At 36.1% G+C, this 24,423-nt stretch overlaps 1 protein-coding gene across 1 annotated transcript in view; it reads left to right on the top strand.

The window, feature by feature from the left end:
• Nucleotides 1-24,423, top strand: part of ARHGAP10 (Rho GTPase activating protein 10) — a 141,667-nt gene that overhangs the window by 72,041 nt on the left and 45,203 nt on the right. The window contains exons 12-18 of the mRNA XM_032186866.1: nt 936-978; nt 2,250-2,315; nt 7,258-7,332; nt 12,764-12,851; nt 14,165-14,223; nt 16,831-16,936; nt 17,562-17,721. Coding sequence (XP_032042757.1) covers nt 936-978; nt 2,250-2,315; nt 7,258-7,332; nt 12,764-12,851; nt 14,165-14,223; nt 16,831-16,936; nt 17,562-17,721 — 597 coding nt within the window. The remainder of the gene's footprint in view (nt 1-935; nt 979-2,249; nt 2,316-7,257; nt 7,333-12,763; nt 12,852-14,164; nt 14,224-16,830; nt 16,937-17,561; nt 17,722-24,423) is intronic.

The following is a 24,423-nucleotide window of genomic DNA, read 5'->3' as shown; positions in this document are numbered from 1 at the left end:
AAACTCTGGAGAGATGAGTACGTTGATAAAGCTCAGCGTTTATGTCTGTTAATGCTGATACGAGGTATTTTTCATTATAGCAACAGCTTTGGTTTTTATGAATGGTTTCCAATCACAATGGTAATATTAGTATTCTAGAAAATGTCTACTATGAGCATGTTGACTTAGCCATATGCTGACGTACTGTATTCCAGTGGCAAGTTTTGCATGAGTTAGCTGTGGTATTATTTTTTTTTACAAAATAGATCAAAAAATACCTGCGTCATTGGAAATAAGGTTGTCCTTAAGTTTGCTTAATTTCTAGTTCACATCAGGAAATGGATCTGAGCTGCAGAGTTGAAAGAGAGCAGCAGATTGTTCTTAAAATTGTAAATATTATATTGGTCTTGTAGGCCAAAATTAATGGGGCAGTCTAGTCAGTAACACAGTAGTGTCTCTGTCACATTAGTTGGTTACTGGGGATTTTAACAGTAGGTTTTATTGATGTTGTTGCAGAAATCTCTTTTAATCTGCAGAGGTGTTTATTACCATCACATGCTGTCTGAACTGTCCAGTAAGCTTACAATTTCTGGGAATGCTGAGCTGGGACCTAACTCCCAGGATTCATCAAATGATTTCAGTGAACTGTGGGAAATTAATCTGCAGAGAAACATAGGAGAAAGGAGCACTCAAATCACAACTCATTTTAGTGACTACAGCTGTGCTTGCTCTGCTCCCCAGGGAACCAAGTTTATTGAGAATTTCTGAAAATTTTCACTCCTTAAAAACTACAAATCTTTACTTTCTGGGGGACCGGAGATCTTTTTGTCCTACTGTTCGAGCTGGTGATATGTTCTGATGATTTGTGCCTATTGGGCAGTAAGATGGAGAGTCTTTTGTTTATGGTTTCATACAATTCTTTAAAATAATTAGTCTTTCTACTCTTCTTCTCTTAGCTGTTCATCAATTTGAATAAAGCAAGTGCAAAACGAGAGGGAAGTAAGTATTTGAATTACTACCGAAGATGATTTTTGTTAACACTTTACAGTAGAGAAGTGCAAATATACAATTTGTCTGTGGTTCCAACTTAATTAAATATTGTATTTTTAATCCCAAGTTCTGAATATCCTTTTTAGATCTTGTAGTTAATGAGTTTCCACAGTAACACAGTTTCTTACATATGTAAGAATTGTAGGATTGGACATAAGCTAAACAAACAGTCTGTTTTCACCAATTTAAGATCATGCTTGAAGTGACTTAAAAAGGGGTTAATTTGAGAGTGTATCACAATTTCTTAATCCAGATTGTGTGTACACATCTGTTTGAATGCATAAATATGGTTTTAAAAGTAGAGCTGAACATCAAGGTCAGGAAAAACACTGAATGCATGTATTTAAAATGTAAACTACATAATATGGAAGTAGAAGAGATGGCTTTCTTTAAATAACATTAGCTTTCTTCAGGTAGCAAAATGTATGAGTTAAAACAGCTATCTTTCTTGCATTATCAGGGAATGTAAGTTTTTTTTTTTTTTTTTTTTTTTTTTTTTAAATATTGTTGGATAAAGCTGTGTTTATTAATAGAAGTTTTTCCACGGATTCTTATTTTAGTGATGCAAGCCTAGGTCCCCAGGAGCAAGAAAGCCAGATGTTTGGGGGAAGGGCAGCTTTGCAATATAAACTTTTAAATGAAGTTTTGATGTGAAGAAAAAGAACAAGATAGGAACAACAAAGGAATGCTGGATCTCAGCTGTTGTCCTGTTAATGCATCTGCTTCTATGTAGTCAGATCATTAACTGCTGTGCAATGATATACATGTGTCCTGTATCTTTAGTGTGGGAACTCCTTTGGCTTTGAGTAGGCCTCAGTAAAAGCCTGCTGTTCATGATTATGTTTTTTCATCATAAGTACTTCCTTGTCCCATTTGGTTAACTCTCTCAGATGTTGTCGATGTTTCAGTAAGTATTGTTAAACTCCATTTTGCATCTGCCAACATATGTACCTAATTAGAGATCCCATTCTTCAAAAGCTGCTGCTGTGAACAGTTTCAGTGTAGCCACTACCACCAGAATGTGCCTTAACTTGGCCTAGGTAGGGCTGTGAGAAAAGGGGAATTTCTCTAGAAAAAGTGATGATGTACCTCTGTTTCAAAATATTTTTACAATTTTGTCTGAGAAGTACTAGCCATGTAGTTAAGTCCAGTATTATTTTTCAGCAAAAGGCATAATTGTAATGGTGTTTTAAAGGTTTTTGAACTTTTTTTTCTTTTAGGTGCACAATTGGATAAGATAGGATTCACAGTCATCAAAAAGTGCATCAATGCTGTTGAAACACGAGGTAATGATCAATCCAACAAAACACTTCTGATCGTGGAGGGAATGGAGCAGTTGGTCTGCTTTTAAAGGCCTATGTGATCTAGTTTCCTTGTAGATCTCTGTGAAAGACTTAACGTGGTAGAGATTTCACTGATTACATTGGCCAGTTCAGGAGCTTTCTTCCATCCAGTTCCAGCCTTTACTGTATTGGCTCTGCTTTAACAAACGTACTTTAAAGAAGTGCTCAGAAGGGAGTAATAACACCTCCCTAAAAGGAAGCCAATACTGGTGCACAACAGCTGAGAAGATACCCTTTATCTTGTAGGCAATTCCTATATCTTTGCTTTACTGTTGGAAAAGACTAATTAATTTTAGTATTCTATTTGTTGACTTTGAAGCTTTTCCATTCAGCCACTGAAGACAAGAACAGGAGCTAAGCAGGCAAGTGAATAACAAAAAGTATTGAAATATTTCTGGTGGAATCACAGTCTCACAACAGAGGCAAGGATGCTGTCAGGCTTACTATTCTGTACACTCGTTCTTGTACCTCCAAAACTGGGCACAGAAGAGAAAGGTATTTATTAATTTTGTTTTGGAAAGTACTTAGGGAAAAAAATTCAGTATTGAATAAATATGTAGGGTTCCAAGAACGGATGTAGGTGAGCTTGCTACCTCTTAGGAGCTCAGCAATTCCCACAGCTTTGGTTCAATGAAGTTGATTCATCCATAACATTTCAGGGAGTTGATGATTATTTGCAGTTTACTGATTCTGAACATAACATCAACTGCACTAAAAAAAAAACACAAACAAACAAAAAAGGCCTAACAAACAAAATAGTGAGTTCATACAGGAGACCGGCTGAAGCATTCCTAAAGGATAAGTTTCTGTTTTCTGCAGAACCTGCAGGACCTTCTGTGGATGTCTGTAGAGCTGAACACAAAGAGGGCCAGGAGAATATTGAACTGTGTGCCTCAAAAGGATTTGTCCAAGGAGTTGTACAGTGGTGAAGAAAGTCTGTCTTTCAGACCTGTAGATTTTATACCTATACTTCTTTTTAAAACAATTTTTACTTGACTATTTTACTTCAATAACACATCAAAGGCAAGTTATGTTCGGCAGAAGAAAACAGGACAGATGCCTCTTCAGAGATTGTGCTTCTGTGCCATGTTTTTATCTCTTTTAATCATAATGGGTGTGAGGTTGGCGTGGGTGGAAAGAGAGGACAGTCTAGTGTGGGTGGAAACTGAGAATAGTCTTGTCATGTCATAGCAGAAAGTCTGGTATTCAGAGAGAGAAGAGCATAACAGAGATATTGAACATAAACTTGTCAATGGCTGGATAATTTTTTCTCAGTTACGTTCAGTTTTATAAAGCCAAGAACGAAATGATTTGCTTTGAATGAATAGAAAAATCAAAGACAGTGTCGTGGTTAAAATGTAAATTTGCTTCTGATTCAGTGCTCTTTTTGCATTGCTGGATAAGAACACAGCTTTACCTAATAGAAGATGCTGAGCTATCAAGGCAATGTTATATTGAGCCTGTCTCTCACATACGGAGCACAGTTCTGTTTGGATATGCATGCATGTTTTGTCTCCGAGGGAACGTTTTGGGTTTTTGTTTTGATTATGCCATGTATTTATAGTTCTGTACTTAAAATAATAAAGCAGGGTTAAAAGTTTACGGAAGCATAAAAGAGCTATTTGCTCCAGTAGTAAAGACTCTGTGCATGTTTTTGTGTGCAAGTAGTTGGTTGAGCATGTGGTAGGTAAGTGTTGGGAGAGTAGCATTTGCCTTAATTTTAGACCTACAGGAGCTGCTAATCTGAGCTGTAGAGACAGATGGCAGCATTGAGCTGTCTTTCTTTCTCTTCACAAGAAAGATAGAAGATGGTGAGGAGGAAGTATAAAACCTTTTTTTTTTAATGTAAATAAATAAATAAATCTGGTATTACTTTGAATCAAGAGTGTCACTTGTGCGACTCTTTCTGTACTGGAATATGATATAAAAAGTTAAATTTGCAGCTCTGTTAATAGCCTGTGTCAGCCACACTTACAATGCCAGCCACATGCCAAACTTGTCTGCAGACATATCTTCCTTACAGTAGTGTAAATTATATTTTACTTAACTTTCTAAGCATGTTTCACAAATCGTGTTCCAGTGCCGAATTCTGGTATCAGACTGCCAACCATCTTTAGATCTTGCAAATGTGAGGAAAATTGCACTGCAGGGCTTCACCCCTCAGAGCTGCTAATAGTGATGGGTTGAGCCCGCAGACGTAGCTGAGCCCCTCAACGTTTTAGGCAGTGCTAAGCTATTCCTTGAAATGAGTCACCTCATCAGTTGTGCTCCTTAAATGCCAAACATTATCTCTCTTTGGTATGTTGAAGATCTGCAATGTACAGATTAAATCAGAAACAGTGCTGTTTCAAACTGGTTTTGTATATCTTTAATAAAACATAATTTAATGGTACGTTTAAAGGTTTAATCTAAAACTATTGCTATTTACTGTTGAAATATTAATTTCTCTTTGCACTTCTTGATGTCTGTTAGCAATTAGCCGTGCTTTTTTCAGGTTGATGAATTTGAAACTGATCAATTATCTGATAATTTTTATCACAGAGTCATGGTTACTGCTGCAGGAATGTCTTAGTTTCAGTACTGCCACAATTTCGGAGACTTTTGTATATTAAGTCTGTTTTAATATTGAGCAGTAGTTTCCGTGGTTTGGCATTAATTACTTTTAAGCCATTAAATGTATGTTATGAATGTTTGGGGTCAGCACAGTTTGGTTCTTGTGAATTTTAATGTTAGAAGCACAGAGAATCAAGAAACAACTTCTGAGATAAGCCAAAGCAGAGATATATCTGACTGTGACAGTATTTCTTCAGCTTTTTAATTTCTTGCATGTGATGCAGAAGCCTTGTTCTGTGGAAAGTAGTGGTGGGCATTATATATAAAAAAAAAAAAAAAGTGTGATGCATTTTGTTAGAGAATTGAAAAACTTGGTGTTACTTTTTGTTACTTTTTACCAGAATTTTCCTGGACTTCTGTGAGAATTTTCAAGTAACAAATGCTTGCTGCTCTCAGGATAGACTCCTAATGCATCCTTCTTTGGAATGGATGAAGGACCATGTTTATTTTTCTTTAGTGTTGGCAGTCTACAAGGCTTGTATAGCATACCATCACACTGTTGTTCCGCGTTGGAAAACGTATTTGTGTGACTTGATAACTTCATATTCTGAGAAGAATAGCATTGTGGCCACATAACTGTTTATTGTGGTTCCTTCTGCTGCACAGAGCTAAATTTTGAGCATATTCCAGAGCTGTGTTTTTTGATGGCTGCAGATGAAATGCTGGAGATCTGGCTTATTCTGTTAATTTAAAGCCAGCTCTGAATATGACATCTGCCTTAAGGCTCAGCATTAGTAGAGTGGCACTGGCATCCCGGGGAAACAAAAGGGCTGATTCTGCCCAGGTGGAGCAATTGAGAGAAGTAGCACTACTGCCATAGCATGTCAGGTCCCCTCTGTCTCAGTGCTATCAGTGAGGAGTTCAGCAAGTCCTCTGAGGTCTGGGATGTTTGAGGAGGCTGCAGACGGTGTGAGGAAGAGCAGGGGGAGAGAGAAGTAGGAAGAGACGCAGCAAGACCAGGCAGGAGGAGGGAGGTAGACAATGTGAAGCTCTTGCCACTGTACTTTTGCTTTGTATTATGGTTGTGTCTGACATTAATTAATTAAAGATTTAATGATTTTATATACTGCATCTAATACTTCTTTAGGAAGAAGCTTTTTTCTCATATTACTAGTTTCAATTTTCCTTCTCTGGGTTGAAACGGTTTGATATTGAAACTGGGAATTCTCCACAAGTCTTCCTTTGTTGAAAGATATTTTGAATAAGAATACCTCATAATCTGTTATTTGAAAAGATTTCCTTGGAGTAGAAACACAGATATTTTATGTTATTTCTACTCTTCTAGGCCATTATGAATATAGAGGTAGAGTATGGTGGTGTTTAATGATTGTTATATGGCCTCTCAAATATCTGTATCAGCTTCAGGCGTGTAATATTTTACCTCCCCCAGTATGGGATCTGAAATAGTGCAGCAGACAGAAAGACATACCTTATTTTGCCCTTTTCCTTCCCTTCCACTTCTCTCACTGTCATTTATCTTTAATTTATAGTCATATTTTTTATTTCCCTGGGGATAAAACCAGATTTGAATGTGTATGAGAGGAAGAAAGGGCATAGAGAAATGACAGGAAGGCAGTCCGGTGTCTACATGGAATGATGGCAGAGGACTGAAAACATTATGCTGGTTATGGCTACTCTTTTCATCCTTAGCAAAGCCAGAAGTACTGATCTCAATAACTTGTGGTGCTGCCTCTGGGTTTAACCCATATGTGGACCCCAGTGGGTTGGAATGAGACATCGTATCTTAAATGAAAAGCATTTACAAACTTGAAAAAGCATTGGTTTTGAGGACTGGGAATAGGCTCAAGTTTTTCTTTATTTTATCCAAACTCTTTTTGTCAGCCACGTTTTTGGAAAAAAGCAAAATTACATTTGCTAAAGAATTCTTGATTTAGCATTTGTTGGTTTGGTTCCTGCGTTATTTGAATGTGGACGATGAAGTATCCAACGTGTCATTTAAAAATCTGAAAACAGCCAGTGATTTTTCAAGGAAAGACTAGTCCCTGTTTGCTTCTTCTCCCAGTATCTGAAGTGGAACCTTTTCCAAAACATAATGTGAACTTATCTTAAAAACACAGAAGAACAAAAGGATTTTTGCAATACTTTATTTATAAAGTTGTTCTCATGACTGTGTAAATAGTACGTAGTCTGTCTTACTCTGAGGATAATTTGTCGCCTGGGGAAAAGTTTTAATGCTAAATTTGACTGTGTATCTTATTGCTGTGGTTGATCTTCTGCCCCTTTTTTTTTTTTCTCTCCTTTTGCATAATAGGTATAAATGACCAAGGATTGTACAGAGTTGTGGGGGTGAGTTCAAAGGTCCAGAGACTTCTGACTTTGTTGATGGGTATGCCTCTATTTTACAATATATTTTTTCTATATTTTATGTCATGTTTGTTTTGCTGTCCATATTTAATGTTACAGTCATCTGTACTTGTTCTGTATACGAGACACATCTGGTTTGCTTTACTCCATGAAAATTATACTTGTAGAACTGTAAGGTCTCCCCTGGTTGAGCACAGAGAGCGAGATTAGTTGGTACAGGAATCTAAGAGAACTTGTAAGGGGTGTGTAGGAGTAAATCATGGGCTTTGTGCAGGTGTCAGGAAGCACACCTTTAATGTCAGGAAAAGCTTCTTGAGTCTGTGGATGATGGAGCACTGGCTCAGGTTGCCCAGAGAGGTGGAGTCTCCCTCCTTGGAGGTCTTCAGAAGCTGCCTGGAAATAGACCTGGGTGTCCCCACTTGAGCAAGGGGGTTGGAGAAGACCATCTCAGAAGGTCCCTCCCAACTCCATCATTCTAGGGTTCTGTGAAGTGGATTTAAAACTGTTCAGAAAATTCAAAATACCAAATTTAAGAATGTTTGAAACTTATTGCTTCATTGTTTGAGGTTTCCAACTTTCTTCTCCCTTGTCTAAGATATACAGGTGATTTCTCGTGTGTATTTAGTTGATCACTGTGCAAAATAAGATTCAGTTTAAGCCTACTGGTGAGGAGCTCTTTGGCTGAAGAGGAGGAATACAATATACGTATTAATAATAATTATGTCTGTGCCAAGGCGGGAGACAGATGGAGAAAGGATTTGTTTTAATAAACTCAGTAGTATAACTCTTATTTGTGGCTAACAACTTAGACTCTCTTATATCTAGTTAGCCATGTGTAGCTTTTAACATTTTTGATTCACAAAAGTATTCTCAGAAACTTTTCCCCCTTCTCTTTCTGGAAATTTTGATGCATCTTTAATCCCAGTGACAGTAGTTCTCTTGACACTTTGCTATCCCTAGGGAACAAAAAAAAGAGGTATTGGCACCTGGATGAAATCCCTAGTCTGCCTGCTATCTCTCACCAAAGTAGTAGCCATGACTGCAAGATGTGCAGTGTTTCCCAATTTCTTGTCCTGAGCACTGACAGTACATGCAGTCAGACAAGACCACTGGGATTAGTTCATTTTTATAGAGCTTCCAAACCTGTCACTTGACAGCAAAGGTCTGATTCTCAGGGATTCATTGGTATGCAAAGAAGCTTGTTTGCAGTTTGCACCAGGCTCTTCTCCAGAACCATGCATGCTCCATCTGTGCTGATAACACAGTGTTCTTTGGCACGGCAAACTGGAGGAAGCCAGAAAGTGAATTCATTTCATTACCCCAGACATTATGTGAATGACAAAGCGCTTTTATATTATATGCTGCTGTCAGTTCAGTGCCACCTGTAAGACTTTTTCTTTTCCTTCCCTTTTTTTTTTCTTCCCCCCAAACAGGCTGTCTTTTCAGAAATGACAAGACATCAGGCTTGAGGGCCTGTATGTCATATCAATCTGTCATAATGACCTTGCTAAATATTAATTTCTGGTATCTTACTTTAATCAATATTAACAGCACTCTGAAGTTCTCCATTAGTGCACATAAACCTGCCTGTATCTTTAAAGTATTGTAGCAAAAGATTTTTTTTTTTTTTTTTTTAATACAAACTGGGATTAATAAAAATGATATATAGCAGATCCTCATGGTTGTTTATCTGTGTTGGAATTAGCCTCGATAAACACTAACCATTTTTAGCCATTGACCATGGAAAGACTGATTAGCTGTCACTCAGAGGATCTTGATAAGATGCATTTGATATCCTAAGATGTTTTTCACTTTTACACTTACTGGCTTACTTTGGGCATGCAGATCTAGCAGGTAAATTTTCCTCTGTGCCATTAGTCAGAACAAAATTAAATGGATTCATGTTGCCAGTGGTTCAGTAGCAGCTGGAAGAGTTTACTAGGGATTCCATCACCTGCCTTTATTTATTTATTTATTTTAATTAGAAATATATATTTTTTATCATTCCAAAAATTCATATAGTTATGTGAAGTAGGAGGAATACAGTGGTAACAAGACGAGCCAAATACCGAACAGAAAAAAGTTAGGGTGCAAGCAGGTGCTCTTTTTCAGGTGATTTGTTGAAAGTGATTCTATCTGTGCTCTTTATCTGTCTGTCCTTAGAGAAGAATAAAGAGGGTTTCTTTTTGATATACAGTGGTACAGAGAATTTAAAATGACTGATTAATCTTTAATCCTTTGTCTCTGGGTATACTCTTAGATACCCTTTTATATGAAAGTTCCTTTCAGAATCATAAAACCTCATATTAACTTTCTGTATTTTAAAATGTTTGATAATATTTCAAAGTATTTTAAGCTACCTGTCATTGACCGTGAGGTTCACTGTCTGAAAGGCCCTAACTGCAAAAAAGTCTTCCAAATGGTAACCAAGGACATTAACAGCATATAGGTTCTATCTCTTTCTTAGAATATTTTCTATAAAATTTGGGAAAGTGAATTGAGAGTCAAGAGAGTATAAGAACAAATATATATATGCAGGCCTGATTTTCTAATACTGTGAATGCACAGATTTACGTATTTAATATAAAAAAAAAGAATGTAATTAAGTCCTCTGTAAAATAACATTCAACAATTAAATATACAATTCTGCTTAAACAAACAAACAAACAAAACAAAACACAACACAAACAATAACAACAAAACACCACAACTTACTTGTGCAATTAACTTAGTCCTTGAAGTTGCTTGTAACCAGGACTGTGCTGTGGTGGTCTATTTTGCAGCAGTAACCTTGTCTAAATTTGAGTGATAAAGGCATTTGATGAATAAGGCATTCAGCATGTTTCCAGGTAAATGTTACATTAATTTGATGCCTCACTCTGTAAATAGGGATATACGTAGTTATGGCTTCCAGTGTTCTGGGGCTCTTTGTTATAAGCAGTTCAGTGTGTTGTGAGCCATTAGAAAGCTCAGTTCTTCAAAGGTGTTAGGGACCAATTCCAATTCCTGTCTCATCTGTGATCTGAATACTAGCTCTGATGTGGTTCATTTCATACAAACTGCCTACGTATATTTCATACAACTATGAGTTCGTAGTACAAAGTCAGCTTTCATATAGACCCTTGCTCAAGGTGAAGAGACTGCTAAGGACTTCACGTTTCTACTGACAAGTTCAGTTTTGATTTCTGATGCTGCCTGTCGTGAAAAATGCCAGACATTACATTTTGTAGTGGAAAACATTGTCATACCTCTGCCTTTTCAAAACAGGCAGCTTTCAAAACTGAATTCCTTTTTATTTTATATACAGTCTGCATACACTCCTACAGTGGGCATACTGCCTATGAAAGTAGAGAGTCTAATTCTAACCTAGTTTAGTGAAGTGGACTGGTTTTATAAACTGAGCTCCCTTATTGTCAGAAAGATTTGCATGAAATTTAGAGTTGATCTGTCAAAAACTGTTCCATAAATGTGCATAGTTATTTTTGTAGGTGTAAAATTGCCATTCAATGCACAGTGGCTGTGATGTGAACAAATAGCATGAAAACTAATGGAGTTGATTTTGAAATCTTGGTTGAAGTTCCAGTTCGTATACTAGTCTGAGATGTTTGAGGAGGGAAAAATAGGAACAGTCAAATATATATTGTTTTGTATGTATGAGTAAATTTGTGTATGTTTGCATGGGTATAAATGTGTATGGAGTGGTGGGGCAAGGAGCTGTGTATGGCAACTGTCAAACTAAAAGTGGAAAAAAAAGTCTTTAATGGGCCTTCAAAAAGGGCATTTTTACAGTCACACTAGTTGGTAGCAGGGCTAAATTTAATTTTCTTTTTTTCTTTTTTTCCCCAAAGAGGTATGAAATATTTCATCAATACCATACATTTTTTGAAGAGCCTTGTTTTGAAATTGAGATGTTCAGATTTTTTAGTCCTCAAATTCATCACCACAAAGTTCTATATAACTGAGTATGTCCCTTGACTGTAAAGAAGAACTAATGACTATTGGAGAGCTGATGATTATTAACTGAATACTTGAATATCCAGTTATTTAAAATCACTGGATATCACATAGTGGTTTAATAAAAAAAAAAATGTTTAATGAACTTTACAGAAAGGTTTTCTTCTCCAAAAAGAGATTTGAAAGCAGAAGAAACTAGCATGCTAAAAAGAAGAAAAATATAAATGTTTTCCTGAAACAGGCTTGAGGGTTTTGGGTGGTGGTTGACTACTAACAATTTTGGTTGAAAATGTAACCTGACTTGTATTTTAAAATGGGATTTAAATAATTGATATAATGAGGGAGAATATTCAGTTACAGAAATAATTGCTTGGCACAGCCTTTGGAACAGTATTATTTAGTCCCAGTAAAAGGACTGTACCTTTAATCAGGGATCCTAATTTGATTTTTTAAATGTGTCTGTTGTTTGTCTGACAAGCAAAATAACAAATGAATTCTGAGTTGTATGAATGGTTCAACATGTAATCTGTGTCACTCACTGTTGTTTCAGTTTACTGTTGCGACTGACAGGAACATAAAATAATAATAAAGCTCAAGTACTTGAAGGTACAAAATACATTGAGCTAATTTGGCCACATACATGTGATCTTCTTGACTGTCAAATAGCTATTGCTTCTTGTTTTGAGACATAACTTTTTTTTAGTTGCAAAACATTTCATTGTGCTGTCCTCTTTCCAATGTTTTGTCAAAAACTCTTCAGCTGATTGATCATTCAGGCATACGGCATTTCATGTTATGAGACTTTACCAAGTAGCTGGATAAAAGATGGGAGGAGCTTTGAGAAAATGAACAAATTGTCAAGCAAGAAAATATTTTTCCCCTTGGCTAAAACTGATCAAGTAAGGGAGACATTAAAGCCATCTTGTAGAGAAAACTTACTAGTAGAGAACAGCCCTTTTTCTACTTTTGGAGCACCTTTTAAAGGTTTTCACACGGTAAAGGCAGTCACATTGCAGTTGGCTATTTTTGTCAGCAGCCCAAAATAACTGTTTATACGGAAAACTATGAAAAAGATTAGAAAAGATTTCTCAGTGTATTTGTGTTTTAAATAATGAAAACGATAAGTTATCCTTACTAGGTCTTTTTTCTAAACTGTTTATGTACATCTTTTTGTGTTTGTGTACATCTTCCAGTTTAATTAAAGGTGTGAAAATAGCAATTGCTATAGAGATCATTTCACATGAAAGTGATTTTTAATCCTTCATTAAAGAAAAAATAATCAGTAAAGTGCTTTCTATAATAAAATACATTAGTAGAATTTATAAAGAGGTTTGGATATTAAGTCTCGTTAGTATTAATTAATAGTAAAATGGACATACTGCTGCCACATTCATGTGAGCAAATGCATAATCAAATCTAACGTGTTCCAGTTCATATAGGGCATGCTGATTTAGAATCACCTTTTTAGTGCCCCTCTTCACTTCCTGATTATTTTGTAGATGCAAAAACCTGCAACGAAGTTGATCTGGAAAACTCTGTAGATTGGGAAGTGAAGACAATTACTAGTGCTATGAAGCAGTATCTGCGGTAAGCCTCTCTCTCATTTATTTTTTTTGAGATGGTGAATTTTGTATTTTAATTCTCACATGCGATGTGTTAAGAAAAGCAAATAACAGAGATTATGTTATGTTTCCTTGTATGAACAGAGGTGTATTTTGTGCAAATGTCATGTTCGTTATTTTTCTTGGGGTAAGCAAAATAATTTAGCAAAACTAATACTTGTGTTCATGTGAGACAAGCCCCAAAACAATTTTGTGTTAGATACATAAGCACTTCTCTGATGGTTTGGAGATCTGAACTGTTGGTAAACTTGCTAAGAGTCATTACTGTCAGCTGAGATTATTACAGGAGTTTTCTGCCTTTTTGTGTTTTAACGTGGTAGAATGAAAAGGGGAAAGGTTATGAATTTTTTTAATGTCTTCCTCTTTTTCTTCTGACTGGTGTTCCTGATATTCTAGTGAAATAGTAATAATATTCTGAGTGTGAAAAGTAGGAATCTTAGATGTTTAAATGACTTGGCTGATTCTTGATCGAGATATTTTACTTAATTGCCTAAGAACATAGAACTTTCCTGTATCTCTTATAGCATATCGCAAATACAGTATTTTTAATCTCTTACTATTATTTAAACCATATCAAAGAATGCTGAAGAAATTTTTTTGAAGATAAAAGTCATTGGTAATGTAAGAAAGAATAAAAATAGTGTGCACTAGATTAAATATTTCCTGCTTACAGTATTTCCCATCTCGGTGCTTATTCTGGTATTCTGTGAGCATCAGTCATGGAGTCAGCTTAATAAACAAAGGTTTTAACTCTGATGTTTTAACTCTGGTTTGCGTTATTTGGTACCTTTTTCACTGATGACTAAGGTTTTCAATTTTTCCATTTGAAATGCTTTAGAAGTTTGAATTTGTGGATTTAAGTTTGCTGTTCAGCAACTTAACTGTATGTCCTTTTTTTCTTTACAACAAGGCATTGGCTTTGCCTCTGTATTTTAAAAACCCTTAGGTAGGTTGAATTACATAGTATGCATGTTACAATATTCAGCTGTAAAATGGTCTCAGTGTTGTAATTTGGAAAGGTGCTTATGATAGATTGGAGGCATCGCTTCAGTTCATGGAGTATGAGTGGATGTATTTAGTCTTATTTTCCTCAGTTTTTCCTGATTTCCTAGTTTTCCATTTGTACTGAAAGTCATTAAAATCAAGGGCTACCATAACAACGCTTTCCTCCCATACAAGGACTATGCTACTAAATGTTTAAAAAAAAAAATCCTACTTAGAATAAATACAGATGGAAAGGAATATGGATAAACTTATTATGTCATCCTTGTTTTACAGAAGCCTTCCAGAGCCACTGATGACGTATGAGTTGCATGGAGAATTCATCATTCCTGCCAGTAAATATTTGACAGTAGTTCAAATAGAAATATTTTCTTATAGTTGTGGCCTTAGGAGCATGCAGTAAATACAGTTTCAGAAAAATTCTTCGACCCAGTAAAAATAAAGGAATAAAAATAATAAAAGTTTTAAGAGTACAGAAGTTTTAACCTGTGTTCAGTTTTAGTACGTGTCACAAGTGATGTGACTATTGAAGGACAAGTTTGTGACAGACATAGCATAGCATGATTTTCACTTCTATGCCAAAGCTTTTGGTTATACATTCTAAACATTTCATTCTTATTACATTAATTGTATAATGATAAAATTCTACTTGGACCGAGATGTTTTTTCTTCCATTTATAGAGTAGAAGCTTAGTAAAAGAAAATATGTCAACTTGGGCTCATTTAAATCCTGAAGGTATAATTGCCTGACCCTTGTTTTCAGTGCCTTGTTAGTCTGTATCCAGGCTGCCTCAAATGTTCCCCTCATATATTAGTTGAAGAAAGGAACGAACAGGCCAGATTACACGATGGCAGTTCAAACACAGACTTGGAAAAGGCAGAACAGCATTTGTAGTTCAGCTGTATGGTATCTAATGTACATGGAATTTTTTGGAAGAGGACAGAAAGAGTATAAGAAACCTTTGGCAAAGTATCAAACAGATATTTAGCTGATTTTCTTTCCAGCCTGTAGCACTTCTGGCAAACTGTGGAAAGCAAAATTAATATAAACTTTGAGACAATTGCTTTATCTTTTTCGGTTTGCTGTAATGACTTTTCAGGACTGCAGAATATATTCGCTTGTGGCCCTTAATTCATAATGAGAATTAGCCCATGAAATTCATTGCCAAAACACGTTTCAGAAGCCAAGTGCTTAAACAAAATTCAAGATTTTATTACCTAGATGGTGAGTCTGCCCACTTGTTAAAATGTTAAAATAATTTTTTTGATCAGTGAAGTTTTGCCATCAGTTTCTCACAGCATTTTCCCTTCTCTATTTTATAGTCTCCTTTGTAAAAGAAATTATTAGAATTACATGTTTTAAATAGTACAGTGTTCATAAGTAGTAAACAATTTTGAGAGGCTGATTCTATGTAACGGGGAGGAAAATTTAATCAACATTGCAGATCTGAGTTACGGCATACTTAAAAATAGGTATGCACTGTTGTTTCCTATGTTGGCTATAAAAAAAAAAAAACAATGCCAGGAATAGTAAGGAATATCCTTTTCTCTGAAACTATTTTATATTATATATATATATATATTAAGATCAAAACAAAAAATTCTCCTTCCAATTTTCTTTTACTGTGATACAGATCACAGTAGATAGTAATTAGATTAAGTTGCTTAGCCATCCTCTAATTAGGGCTTGTGTTTTCACATATTTGTGAAGTATTCTTGTTTTAAAGAAGCCTAAAGTTTTTATGACTGTCCTAATTTTGATTAGCTGACAAGGAGCTAAACATTTTGTGTTTTGGTAACTTTTTTATCTTGCAATTTATGCAGAGGTGTTCACTGCAAAAGAATAAAAAAAAGTGACCCTAAAATGCGTAGCAATGTGCAAAGAATAATAACAATAATAAAAAATAATCTGTAGGAATATGCACTGAAAGAAATAAGGTGGGTATTTTATGAAATACACTTAACAATCAAAGTTGCCTTGGAGTAAAATGGGACCTGATGAGCAGTCCCAGTGTCAAAACCTTGCATTCATGGTAGATTCTATTTTTTTCTGTTTATTTACCTTGTACTAAGTATGTTATATACAAGAAAAATGATTCCACTCTTCTCACTGTAAGCCACTATGTAGTTTTGTGGTTTAATATAACCTTGACAGGTAGGAATGTGGTTTATTTCCACCTTTTACAAATTCTTGTTTTCAAGAATTTGTGTGATAGTGAAACATATGGGGGCAAAGTTATTGAATTCAACACAAAAACATAAAAAGGCCCTTGCTTATTGTTACTCTCTGTGCTGTACTAGAGTGGGATGGCATTGTTATTCGGGACCCTTTATCATAGTAATCTCACTCAGGATTTTTTTTTTTTTTTTGCATCATTATTCTTCTTTGTCTTCAGGGATCATTAGTTTTTGTCTTTCTGAGCAGATTAATCTTCAGCAAGTGTTGTTTTATGCAGTCTCTAATGCAAGGTAGCATAGATGCAGTATTACTAGCTGCATAGTACCAACAAAATTAAATTCTAGTGGCGAGGACAATCAGTTAATGGTAACGTGTGAAGTAGTACAATTGCACTTCAGGTTTTTGCAAAGAGAAGGTGGCACCCAGAAACAACACTTCTCACTTCACAGTATATTTGAAAGCAGATGAGTCTGAGGCAGCAAAACAAGAACTAGAATCTGACAATTTTTACATATAGAGGAACAAAGGCATACTTTTGCAGGTGGATTGAAAGATTGGTTCACAAAATAAGTAAATAAAATAATAATTCTGGAACAAGACTATTTGTGAAAACAAAGCATGTGTTCACTTTTGCTGTTTGGAGACGTAGTCATTCAAGCGAAGTATATGCAGTATGTTTCTGTGCAGAGTTGGAAGAAGCTTTATGTTTCTGTGGATTATTATTTTCTTTAATGAGATGCTTATTTGTTTCTATGTCCCGTAGAAAGTGGAAGTCCTGAATCTCGAGTTAATGCTGTTCACTTCTTGGTCCATAAGCTCCCAGAAAAGAACAAAGAGATGCTGGACATTTTGGTGAAACATTTAGCAAAGTAAGTGCTGTTACCTGCTTTCCTGCCTTGTCAGAACCCTTGTCCTTACCTTTGTTTTACTACAAATAGCCTGGTTACCGTGCCTGGAGCTTAAGCCCATCTTGATGCTGTCATACACAATACAAAGCAGCAAATGTGCAAAAGCAGACAAGGCGTTTGACTCATGCTGTGTATATTTTGGAGGTAAAGGCAGAAATCTAATCTGTTAATGAAGCCATATAAGTATTTACTTTAGCAGTCTTGCCAGCAGTTGAGGGTTTGATTGAAGTGAGAAGGTGAACATTATACTTTCTTTTCACAAATTCTGACAAAGTGAATAGTGGAGATCTGTTAGCAAATTTAAGTTGGTTTCACACTTGCCTGGGTCCAAGGCTAAGTGCATTTTATATATTTAAGTTCAGAAAGAGACAGCTTTTGTTTTTAAATTGACAGTGGAAGAATGGATTTTCTGTTTTCCACAGTTCAGTATGACTTTATTTGAAGAAACTTTGCATAAAAAGAACTTCTAAAACATGGATTAAGGAAATGTAATGTTTTCATTTGTAAAGTAGACTGCAGTTTCCAACAGTAATGGAAAATTTTCATAACCTATTTCCTGTTTTTTCCTTCAATTCTTTTCAAATAGTGTTTCAAAGCATGCCAAGAGGAATCTAATGACGGTAGCAAATTTAGGGGTAGTATTTGGACCAACCTTAATGAGGCCACAGGAAGAAACTGTAGCAGCCATCATGGACCTGAAGTTTCAGAACATAGTTGTTGAAATCCTTATAGAAAACCATGAAAAGGTAAGTTTTGAAGCATCTCCATGTTTCTTGAGTATTGTTTCAAATGTTCTGCTTAATGGGTAGCATGGGGTAGGCTTAATGGGTAGCATGGGGTTAAATGTGACATTACAACTTAGCTCTAAAGAATATCCTCTGTATGCTGTACACTTTTGCCTATTTATACTCAATAAATATCCTGGTTCATAGGTGAACTGACATTTCAGGATGCATATTTCCTGGTGGTAGCTGTGCTTCTGTGTGTATAGTATGGAAACAGATTTTCGTTATGATAATTGTATATGCCTTTTTTGTGAGCAGAAGTGATACAAAACGGGAAAAGAAAAAGCCCAGGCCCAGTTTTAGCTCTTTAAGTACTCTAAGGTTTCACTGTATTAATTGTTCTGTCGTATTTTTTCTCAGAGTTTACATGGTTTAAAAAAAAATAAGAAGAAAAAAAAAAAAAAAGATTTTACTGTACTCTGAATTTTGTGGGTTTTAAAAAGCATTATGAGAGAGCCAGGTATTAACATTTCATTCATTTTCAGCTGAATGTGTGTTATTTTAAGCCTTTGCGTTTGAGGTAATACTGAAAATGGAAGTTGCTGTTGTTGTGGCAGCTGCTGGTTACTAAGGCACCATACCCATACAAGATAACTGTCCAGAATATCTGCTTGCACTGCACACAGTCTGAGCCCTGGAATTTGTAATAGATAAATAAATCTTTTACCGGTGTCCCTTTGCTTGGGTTTTTCTTTGGGAGTCCCTTGTGACTAAGTTGACTTTTGGAACTGGGTGTTTGAGATGCGCTGCTTGTGCTGGGAGGATGGGCAGTATCCACCTTACTCTTATTTTCAAAAAAGAAAAAAAAAAAAAAAGTGCTTTGGAAAAATTTCAGCATGTGCTTTTTCCCCTCTTACTTCTTAAGCACTGTGAGCAGTGAAATAGTTATTTCTTTTAAAGGTTAACAGTGTTGAAATTGGCTATCTAAGTTGAGTCTTATCTACTTTAAATAACGTCTGTCACAAGTTTTTCTTAAATGCAATTTTGCCACCTCCCTGAATAACACAGGCTAGGCAAAACTTCTTTTGGCATAGCTTTATCTACATGGCGTGTTTTGTTGGCTTAGTTGACTTAGGGTGTGATGCTGCCCCCACATACACCTTGAGCAGATACAGTATTGTTCCACTGGGAAATTATTGTGCAGCAGATGTGGCTCAAGTCCTAAGAAATAAATATTCCAAGATGTGTAAAGCCATTTTTTACCTTATAAGTGAAGGTAAACAGTGCAGTAAGGCCATGATTTTGTAGCTACTATAGTGACCACACAAATTAAGAAAAAGTGAATAGAGAGTGAGCAGAGCCAAGGTGTTTGTAATGGCATATGGAGGCTGGGTTTAGTTCTGCCTATTAAAATCACTAGATCACCACATATTAGCACCAGCTTATTGTTTTGCCTGCTCGTTCACATGCCCTTAGAAACTGGACATCAATTTCACATTTGAAACATTGGTTGTACTCACCTTTCTTGCTCCTCTGAAAATGTGGAGAAGCAGGGAATGGAAAATACATAAAAAAGATACCGCATCATTTTCCATAATTCCTTGTTTTTATGCCTTCTTTAGAACTGGAAGGCTATAATTTTTTTAAAGGGATTTCTATCTTTTCACTGTTATTTCTAACAGCGAACTTGCCATCAGCGGTCTGCCTACAGCAACTTCTGTCCCACACTAGAGCTGCTTCCAAGAGGGAAGGAAGCCCAAAGTGTGACCTCTGTGTATTTATAGCAAAGACAAAAGAGAGGCGTGTTTTAAGGCATGACAAAAATGTTTGGTCAATTTGAATATGTTGCTTTTATAAGTGAGCCTTCTTCTTCTAGGGCAGACCAAGGATCTACTGTTAAGGGCAGATAGGCTTCTTGTCAATCTAATGTTCATTTTAAATTATTCTGAATTCTCTGCATTTCAGACTTTCTAAGAGTCTTGCGTGAGTTGGGTTTATGATTATTATTATGATTATTAATTATTTTATTCATAGCCCTAGTGAAGTCCTAGGAGAAGTCAGCAGCTGTAGGTTAAAAGCTTTCAAATATCTCATCAACAACTACTCTGCCTCTGCTAACTTTTAGTTGCTTCTGCTAATATATGGTAAGTCTGGAATTACAGAAGTGTGGTGGAGTCAAGATGGAGGCACGCTGACAGAAACCTGAAGCAACACTTCATCCCTTTGTAATTTACAGCCCTGACAGACTGCAGAGAGGCATCTCTTTCCCCCTGTAGCAAATGAAAAGGTTAACAAAATTCCAGACTGTAGAAGAAATAGCTATTGTAATTCCAGTTTAAATACAGTAACTTGTTAAGCCAAGTGGTTAAAATGGTTACGATTCCTCAAACATTTTTAAATTCCATCAACGTTCATTTTGTCTTGCTCTGTGGACAGCTTTACTGAAGGAGATCTACGATTCAGTTTTGGGAGGATCCGTAGCTAACTGTTACTAGCTTTGAAATCCTGGTGTAGTCATTCCACTATCATCACTCTGCTGAGTGATTAGAGAATTTCTATTCAATTTATATATGGAAAGCTGGAGATGGGGACTTGCCCTGAGATAAAAATATCTTAACGCATAAGCTGCTTTTTTTATTTTATATACTTTATTGATAAGTACATTTATTTCATACTAGCCAGAAACCAATGTCACATTTTTACTTTGTTTGAAAGCTGCATACATGCTTCCAAACCATGGATCTGAACCAATTATGGTAGGTTGAGGAGGGGATGTTAGGCAAAATCAAACCAAAGCTGAGACTTGAATGCTGGCTACTAGACTATGCAGCCTGCTGTGTTACTTAACTGGCACTAGGACCATGCAATCATTGAGACTAGATGGAGGACAGAAGAGCAGTAAGGAAACAATTGTTCAGATCTTATTCTTGACAGTTATGGATAAGTCTCTTCTAGTAAGAGTATTTCTCAGTCTCCAAGCAGAAGATGAGTTGTAGAAGCAGATCTCTACTGAAAGAAAAAAGCAAAAAATCTAGACCCAATCTGAGATCTTTTCTCAGAACCACCAGTAGTGGAAGAGAGGCCAGTCTAGAGAAAAATAAGACCTGTGAATTATCTTGCTTGCTACTGCACTATGGCTGTAGGGAAAGGCCAGCCAGATATGCCAGGCAAAGTAGGAACATATTCAGCTTTAATATTCAATGGACTGTAGTTTCACTTCGAATTGTGATGTTTTTGCTGAGTGGCTGCGTGCACTCTTGTTCGTCTTTGTTTTTCAGGCCCTTAATGTCAGTGTCATTTCATACACGGCTGTCTTGTTCCTTCTCCCTTGCCATATCTGTCTGGTCTCCTTTGGTTTCTGTGACCCATGTCCTTCCCTTCACTAAAAAGGCATCGATAAATTCATGTTGGTATCTAGTGATCATGTTCATTTTGCTTTGAAGCTAAACCTTCCCTTAGTATTCACTTTCTGAGATGATGAACTCGGGGGATGGCTACAGCTGTGTTTGTGCAATGCTTGGCCTTTAAGTAATCCTGCAATGAATAACTATAGTCAGTTTGGACCAAAACCCAGATTTTGCTTTCTCTTCCTCTCTTCTCCTAAATGAATTTCAGAGGTGTAAATTAGTTTTTCTTCCCCAGGGTTTAACAGACTAGATATCTTGGTCATCTCAGCTCTTCTAGTCTTGTTTTGTGACTTGCATGGAGGAAGAATGGCAGTACGCTCCAAGAATTCCTGAATAGCATGCACGTGTTCTTGCTGTTCGTGATAATGTTTTGGTATCCCATTGGAACAAATGCCACAATTCAAAGGGGTTATTTATTTGCCATTGAGAGATGCCTCAGTGGTAATATGAGCCATTTTGGTTTCTTAATTGCCTGAACATTGTTTGAAGAGGAAAAAAACCAACAACACAGGATAAAAAAAGAAGGCTCTGAAATGAAAGAAGATGAGTGAGGAGGTTGGGATAAAAATCTCAGTGGGACTAGAATATGTAAACCAGCATATGGGGGAAGGAAGAATAGTGAGTACAAATAGCAAGACTGCAAAAACAGAAAGAAGATTAAAATTACAGTGGAAGTAAATTAGAAGAGAAAAGAGAGGGGCTAGACGGAAAGAATCTGGGAAGCCAGAGTATTGTGAAAGGCACTGGGCATGGCAAAACATACCTTTTTTTTTTAAAAAAAAGTTGGCAACTTATAGGTAAGGTTAGCTCAGACGATGTTAATTCTGAAAAATTCAATGTCTCCAGTACAAAGGGTAGATTCTGTTTTCACTTGTTTTCTGTATTTGTCTACTTAAAAGGGGCAAAAATTTTACATATATTAGACAAAATACATATTTGTTTTAGCTATATGTTTTGTTTGAAACAGTTATATGACAAGCATTTTTCTATGAAGCACTTTTTTTAAAAAAAAAGTAGGCCCATTTATATTTTTTATTAAACTAAAGGAAAGAGAAAAAAATAATAATACTGAGCTCTTAAGCCAACATCAACTTCGTGTAGTAACACCTGGAAAATCCTTAGTCTTAAAACATATCACAGTGTATAATACCTGCAGTGTTCATGCGATGGGACAAATAGAAACAGGTGAAGTCAGATGTTCATTTTAAAGCATAAAGTAGCACTGAGGTGTGGCCATGTGCATGTTTAAAGCAATTCTCAGCAAGTAAGTGCTTTAGAGCCTTTAGGGGCATAGTGGCACTGCCAGCCTCTGAACTAAGACTATTTTTGACAACACAGCAGATCTTTTGAAGTGCTGGTAAAGGGACATAAGAGAAATACTAGAGGAGACTTGTTTCATCTTTTGTGTTGCTTTGTCTTTGGCTGGAAAGGGAGACGAAGAAGCAATGCATTGTAATTGTGGTGGTTTGCTGCGGTGCAGAAATTTGAAAACCTACTCAAGCTGAATGTTTTTCAAATCAACAAATGTTTGACTTAGGGAAAAAAAATACAGTAAGTCATCTCCAGTAAAGTAGAATTTGCAAGGAAACATGAGCTTCACTTAAGGAGGGTATTCAGTATGTGCATAACTTAAAGAGCATAACTAATCAGAAGTGTCATTGAAACTATTCCTGTACTTAAAGCACATCCTTTAGTAATTGGCTGGGTCTAAACCAGAAAGAGCAGCAAGCACAACAAAGAACTTAATGTTTTCTGGTGGAAGTCACAGCAGCTCTTTCATTTCACTATAGCATGTGCAAACTCTTCAAACTGTTTCTCTGCTCTGTGGATAGTAGAAAGCACTTCCATATGAAATCCACATGTTATGTTTTAATTGACTGTAAATCTTTTTTTTTTTTTTTTTTTTTTTTTTTTTAAAGACTGCTGATTTCAAAGTCTTAATGTAGTTTGTGCATACTGTGAGAAGATTGTATATGAAGTCTCCATTTGTATGTGTGACTGTAGTTGATGACATTAAAGAGTCTGGATCAATACCTGGATTGGTATGCTCCAAATGCATTAGACTGCTCCAAAAGACACAAAACACACTGTGAGTAAACAGATTAAAAAAGAAAATCAAAACAAAAGTCATTCTTACAGGGGTTGAAAATAGCCTGCTGAGGTGTTGCACTACAAATATGTGGCACCTTACAAGTAATACGGACATACACTTCTGTCTTCTTGATGGGCCTGTGTTACCTCCAGTTAATTTGAAGAAACTTCATTCAAATTCATACCAAATTTCTGAGTGATGCAGTCCTCATCTTCCACTGCTCCACAGACAGTGCTTTGTAAGTAAGTAAATAGAAGTGATGATAAGAGAGTGGAATTCAGCTGGCTAACATTTACTTCAGTCTAGACACTCAGGATCCTGTGCTTGCATGTGTGGAGGGGGGATTCAAAGGAGAAAGCCTTATGGAGAATGCTAGAATGGGTGCTCTTAAGTAAAATTTTGATACAAAAAAATAATTATGAAAACTCCAGGGCTATTGTGAGAGGGGAAAAGTTGTTGCACTCCTGAAGAGTTTAAAGAGTAAATTCTTATATGTGACCTAAGAACTATACTGTACTGCAGTTTTCAATGGTAAGTGAACCATTGAATTGACAATTTTTTTCCCCTTTAAATTGGGTAAACCGATCTGAATGGCATGCTGCCTGATCATTGCTAATGACAGAGCACTGGGTAATCGTGCAGTATGTGCTTGTGTTTCTGTATGTACTCTTCAGAATTCCAGTAAGCTTTTGCCCTACTAAAGGGGTTAGTGTATTTCAGTCCATTTAATGAATTTTTGAATAAACAAGATGTGACAGTCAGCTGATAAGTGTTTATTCCTAGTATTTTTGTGTGTATGCTATTTACACTAATGAGGCATCAGTACTTCATTGCAGTGGATGCTGGACATACAAACAAAGAATATATTCTTTGCCTTCAAAGACCTTACAGTCATAATGTAAGATAAGAAATGGATTTTAACAAAAACAAAGACCAGAAAACACTGTACAACATAAGGATGATATAAATCCTTGTAATGGCAACAGGGAAATTATCAGAGAAGAAAATACTGGCTGTGTGGGACAGTTGGAACAGTGTCATCTCCGAAGATCTTGACATTTCATTCTGATGCTTTGTACAATGACATTATAGTAGGGTGTCAAATACAGGGTTTTATAATTATTCATATTGTGGTGTATAGAATTTGGAGAAAACCAGATTTTACCACATATATTTATTTGTATTTGTAAGCATGTGTATGTATTTATTCATTACAAATAGAGG

Source organism: Aythya fuligula, chromosome 4, assembly GCF_009819795.1.
Source record: "Aythya fuligula isolate bAytFul2 chromosome 4, bAytFul2.pri, whole genome shotgun sequence".
Lineage (NCBI taxonomy): Eukaryota > Metazoa > Chordata > Aves > Anseriformes > Anatidae > Aythya > Aythya fuligula.
This window is presented reverse-complemented; position numbering and strand designations above follow the sequence as displayed.